This window comes from Arachis ipaensis, chromosome B09, assembly GCF_000816755.2.
Source record: "Arachis ipaensis cultivar K30076 chromosome B09, Araip1.1, whole genome shotgun sequence".
NCBI lineage: Eukaryota > Viridiplantae > Streptophyta > Magnoliopsida > Fabales > Fabaceae > Arachis > Arachis ipaensis.
In genome coordinates this window covers 120110320-120116478 of record NC_029793.2, presented here as the reverse complement: position 1 = coordinate 120116478, position 6159 = coordinate 120110320, and the positions used below count along the sequence as shown (strand labels likewise).

At 34.4% G+C, this 6159-nt stretch overlaps 1 protein-coding gene across 1 annotated transcript; it reads right to left on the bottom strand.

Annotated features, from left to right (window-relative positions):
- On the bottom strand, positions 1096-2970 carry LOC107618591 (the record flags this gene model as incomplete). Its single annotated transcript, XM_021112585.1, is given in 5 exon segments — positions 1096-1369; positions 1509-1566; positions 2362-2493; positions 2727-2775; positions 2864-2970. Coding segments are annotated over 5 exon segments (384 nt in total), but the record flags the coding sequence as incomplete, so codon positions are not given.

Here is a 6159-nt window from a genome sequence, read left to right as displayed (position 1 = left end):
CTTAACAGAGTAACTGCAGATATTGTTATAGATTATAGTGGTAGGAGTAAAATAAAAAAAAAAAAAGAATTGGACACCAAACTCCCATTTTTCTTTTAACTTATTAAAGGTATTAAAAAAATAAAATATTTCTATCAGTATAAATTAAATAAAAAGTATCCAATATTCAGTCTAACGTAAGAGGAATTAAAATTGTCAATCATATATACAATGAGATTATATCAATTCAACTATGACAAAAAAATAAAAGAAATCAGAGTCTAAATTTATTAGATATTAAATAAAATAAAACGTTACTTTTTACATTATAAATAAAATAAAAAACAAATTAGATTCTTAAAAATGAGTAAATAGATATTCATATATAAATTTCAGTCATTATAAAAACTGCTAAAAAATGTAACTTTTGTAGCCGTTTTTACTATAATAACTACTACAAAATGTGAGTTTTTTATATGTTCAATGAGTAACTGAATGTTTTTAAATTCACAATTAGAAAATGGATTAATACAGACAGATTTACAGACGGATTTAGTCTTTATTACAGACGGATTTTTGGTTACCGACGAAATTATCGACGGATTTTGTCCCTCTGTAAAAGCCCCGTCGGAAATTATTTACCGACGGATTTTTTTTCCGTCGGAAAATTACAGACGGATTTTTAGCAGTTACCGACGGATTTTCCCTCTGTAAATTTTCTATCCATTTCCCAAAGGCGACGAACTTTCCGACGGATTTTCCGTCTGTAATTACAGGCAGATTTTCCGACGGATTTTTCGTCTGTAATTGCAGACGGATTTTCAGACGGATTTTCCGTCTATAATTACAGACGGATTTTCAGACGGATTTTCCGTCTGTAATTACAGACAGATTTTTCGACAGATTCTGTCTGTAATTACAGACGGATTTTCCGTCTGTAAGTTGAACTTTGGAAAATCATCCCACGTTCTGATTACAGACAGAAAATCCGTCTGTAAATCCGTCAGTAAGATAAAATAGAATTCTTTTTAGATTTTTCCATTGCAAAATGAGTACTTTAGATTTGTTTTCTAAATTTACTCCATCAAACACTGTAAATTGAAAAAAGAAAGCCGAAAATCACATAAATAAACATAATATTCATTACATGATACCTATAAAATTGGATGTTATTTTTCAACATCATTGGCCAATATCTCATTGTCTTAATAAAAAAATACCCAAAAAAATAAGATGACCATCCCAATGTTACATGAATGTCACAAATTACACTTAGCACTTAAAGATAGGATAATCTAAAATATTAATAGATAACTAAGTTGCATTAGCAGCATCAAGCTCCATATTGAAAGTTAATCTTGACATCTCCTGACTGAAATAGAATTAAAATCTGAATTGAAATTGAAGTAAATCAGAACATAGAAAAACAGAGAGAACAACAAAAGCAAACACAGATCAGAACAAAAATAAAATAATTAAATGGTTCTTCACAGAGTGCGGAATGAAAAAGAACATTTGAAAGAACTCACCTGGGCTAGGCAAATTCAAACCAGCAGGAAGCCTAGGCACAACAACAGCAGGATGATTCTGCACACACGCCAGAAAACCATCAGACGGTTCAGAAAATACAATCTCATCGTAAGATTCAACAACACTAGGGATCAAGAATCATACTAATCTTATATATTGGCATAATAACACTAATAATTGCCTCATAAAAAAATGCCAACAATCAATAAACCTGCAAGTCCAACACATTAGATATCTTCATTATTAGAATAACCATCTGCTGTCCTCAAAGCTTGGTCACCACCACTACAAAATGCCTTGGTCGCCGGCATCTTCGTCCTCTGTCTCAGCACTGTGCCAAGCAGGATCATCCTCAATATCCAACAGCATCTTCATCAGAATGGCGAACATCCTGCTGATAAACACTCTTTGTATTGATTAAGTTTAAAGCATACCTTATCAAACACAAGCTTATCAAACAAAGGTGCTGCTTTGTATTGTGGAAGACCCTTCTCTAGATTTCTCAACTTGCTGTTGTTAGAGTCAAGATTAGTTTACATATGAATTGGTAATTAAAACTGTCAAAGAGATTAATTAGTGATAAAAAATACTAGTTATATGCATAATGAAACAATGGTAGTTTGGAATATATATATATTAACTAGTGATAAAACATACTAGTTATATGCATAATGAAACAATGTGGCAGGAACAGGTTGAATATGGTGGGAGGTATGAAACATGCTAAAATGGTAAAAAGTAGAGTTCTGAAACCAGATTGCTAATGGACACACACATCAGAATGCCAATAATAAAACAATTTTGCTGCTTTTTTGCAACCAATTTTGCTATGCAATGAAACCATACACTTACCATCAAACTGCTCAAAGAGATCCTTGCTGTTCTTTGCCACATCTTCCTCTGCTGCAACACAAGCAGAATTGATCTCCATGTCATGTTGCTCATTGCTATTAGAAGCATTACTGTACACAAGTGATTGATATTGCATCAGTTGCTCATTGCTATTAGAAGCATTGAAAATATGACTAAATAAAACCCAGCAATGGAGAATAAAGACAGAGACCAAAAAGAAAAAGGAAAAGAAATAATAATAACATAATGAAGAAGAAGAAGAAGCATGCATTGAAATTCTGCAGGTTGAGCATTGATCTAAGTAGTTGAAGATCCAGGAGATTAACAAACAAAACCGGACACACATTCCAAGGTATCTCAGCTAGATATAATGCTTGACCATCTTCCCACGTTTCAGGTAAGACAGTTCCAGCTCTACAATTATAGCCAAACAAATGAGAAGATCAAGAAAACAAAAGAAAAAAAGATATATAAAAAGAAAATTACTGTTCTTCACTCATACCTGATTACACCAACATTTCCAAGTCTCAATGAGTCTTGCCGCACTTTCAGCCTGGCCTCTTGTCTCTCAGCCTTTGAAACCGATATCAGCAAATCAGATATTATTTTCGTCCGCTGCAAAATAGAAGGAACAAATGTAAATTTGATGCATGATAAAAGGAAAGCTCATTGTTGATACTTGAAGAAGTGTAATCTAATTGGAAGCTGGTGTGAGTGTGAAGAGTCCTCCAATTTATTTGTTTCATTCAAGATAGAAATTAATTAAAGTGTAGTTATGTGTCACCATAAAAACCACCACCACAACAACAACAACAACTACTAAACATTGCATGGCTACATGAACCAAACAAAACAAGGCTATAGTATCCTGTCCTAAATCAAAATTAAATTTAAATAATTAACATTTAATCCCCTTTCAGATTTAAATATCTACCTTCCCACAGTAATATAAGATGCTAATATATACTATATTCCAGGAAAAATCAAATGTAGCTAGGGCAGAAGCAGAATGCCATGAAAAAGACAAGGATTTATGGATGTGGAGATAATTACAAAACAGCTCACATCAACACCTTACATGCATGTATTAAAACTAGCTGATTAGACACTTGTTAATTAGCAAACTCTTAGAATAATATCCATGTCTTAAAAGTACCATTTTTTCCCCTAATTACTTGATATAAATAGAACCAAACTTTATAGTTCCTATCCTCAATTACTGATAGAAAGCTTAATGATTGTATCCATTAAACACTTTATAGTTCCTATCCTTAATTACTGAGAGACAAGGAGGGCCAGCTTTACCTGGGAACTAATAAAATTCAGTGTACCCTGATGAACAAGCTGCAAAATACATAAGCCAACAACACAGAAACCAATACAGATTAAATATTGAACTAAACCTTATTGTTTTTCACTATGCTTTGGAAAAAGGAACAGCAATCAAACAAAAAAGGGTTCTCCCTTGTTCATTAGATTTGGGAACTCATTAAGTCTTCAATGCTAAAGTGAAAAAAACAAAAACAAGCATCTCATTGATGCAGTGACTTCTTTTTTTTTGTGACTTTTCTTAAGAGAGTTTTATTTTTCTAATGCAAGAGTGTTTTTCTTTATATTTAGAGAGGTTCTATTATTTTTTTTATTATTAGAAACACAATCTAGCTGTTGAAAGGTGTACCATATAAAAATTACTCAACTTGATTTTAGCTCAGTGTCAGATTAAAATATTAAATTAGTCAAATGTTATTAGTAGAAGATAATTTACTCATGGAAATCAATATTTAGATACTTATTTACCTTATTCATGATCATGCATTGAAAATGCATATCTTTAAGGCATTATAGAATAAAAATAGTGGAAGATAATTACAAGGAAAGCGATTCAAATGAAACACTTGTATTTGTACAAAAGAGCCATGAAAACTTCAGTATTCAAAATTTAATTCTTTTTATATATTAATAATTATCAAAGGTTATACATACATCTTCCTACAAGAAGATCAGTCATTCACGTAGATATGACAAGTTTGATAGCGATTCTTAAATTATTGGTAACGAAGATTAAACAGCAAAATAATCATTGTGATCTATAAGTCAACTATCATTTGTCAAAACAAACTCACACCAAGTATTTGGCACAAAGACACTGATAGTGCACTAGCTAGCATCTACAGATTGAGCTTCTTCTGTTACTTGTAATAAGACCCAAAAGATAAAGGGTTAATGTTACCACCTAAGGTGGGATAACTACTCCACGACATAACTGTATATATGGCATAAATCAGAAACAGGGAATTGTACCCAAAAATAAATAAATAAATAAATAAAATACACACCTTTGGATTGTGCTAAGCCCCCTGCTTCCCAGTACAATTGAGTCCAGTTTCAGATCTTCAATAGAATCCAGAAGTTTCTCTCTTGCATTACCTCAATCAAATTGGGTCCTCTTCGACCCTCTGAGGCTCAAATAGTCACAGTAGCTGTTCTTATTGAGCACTAAATCAATTTAGCTATTCTTCAACACATGTAGACATATATCTTATTAATAGCCGAAAAAGAAACTTTGGTAAGAAATAAATAATTGTAAAACTGTTTACTAAGCACTAAAGAATGTAAGATCATAAAACTTAATTCAAATTTGATACATTCAATAAAACTTAGTTCAAATATATACATTCAATATACCTTAGAATTTAGAAACTCAGTTCTCTGCAGCAGCAACAGGGAAGGGACAAGGCTAGGGCTAGGGATAATGAAATCAGTTCAGTCATTAGATCAAACACCTCGTCTGCACAAACACAACATTGAGCACATATATCTATCTAATTATCCACTGAGACTAATTAACAAACATTCGATGTGCATGTTAGCACAAACCAACAAATAAGCAAACCATCTAACACTTGGTGTGCACAGAAGAAACAAAAAATAAAAACTAAGAAATAGGAAAAAAATCTCAAATCTTACCTCAGAAATAAAGGGAAAATGGCGTATGGAGGAGGTGTGGGAGGAGGGGCACAATGTGATTGTCGACGACAGCAAGGGACGCAAAGTTATGGCAACCGCAACACCAACTCAATGATGGAGGAACATGCCACACCTCGGTTCGTGGCTCTTCAGATCTACTTCCAATGGAGGAGTGAAGGAACGGTCATGACTCGTGAATGAAAGCGAGGAGGAAGGGCAGTGGCAGAAACACAACGGCGACACAGAGAGAGAAGGAGAGCGCTCGAATAGAGGAGAAGGCCAACGAGCTTCCAAACAACGGCGAGGGAGCTTCCAATCACGGCGACACAGCTTCCTACGACGGCGACGGATCTTCTATGGTGGCGGTGGAGGCTGTGTCTGTGTAGGGGCTGCGGTGGCTGCGTCGCTGTAGGGCTGCGAGGCTGTGGGGTTGCAGGAGCTGCGAGGGCTGATGCGGGGGCTGCAGTGGCGGCAGAGACTGCGGTGGCTGCAGGGCGAAGAGTTCGAGGGATGAGGGCGAAGAGGAGTGTGAATGGTGTTCGAATGGAGTGTGAATGGAGTGTGAAATGGGTGGTGATAAAATTAGGGTTTTCAATATTTCCGACGGAAAATTTAAATTACAGACGGATTTTCCGTCTGTAATCATTTTTCATTGAAAAAATTAATTTTTCCGACGGAATTTTCGACGGATTCTCTTTTCCGTCTGTAATTTATGCTAATCTATTTTTTTTGTTTTCCGACAAAAAAATCCCTCTGAAATTCTCTCTGTATTTCAGTGGGATAAAATCCGTCGGAAATATCCGTCTGTAATAACTAGTTTTCTAGTAGTGT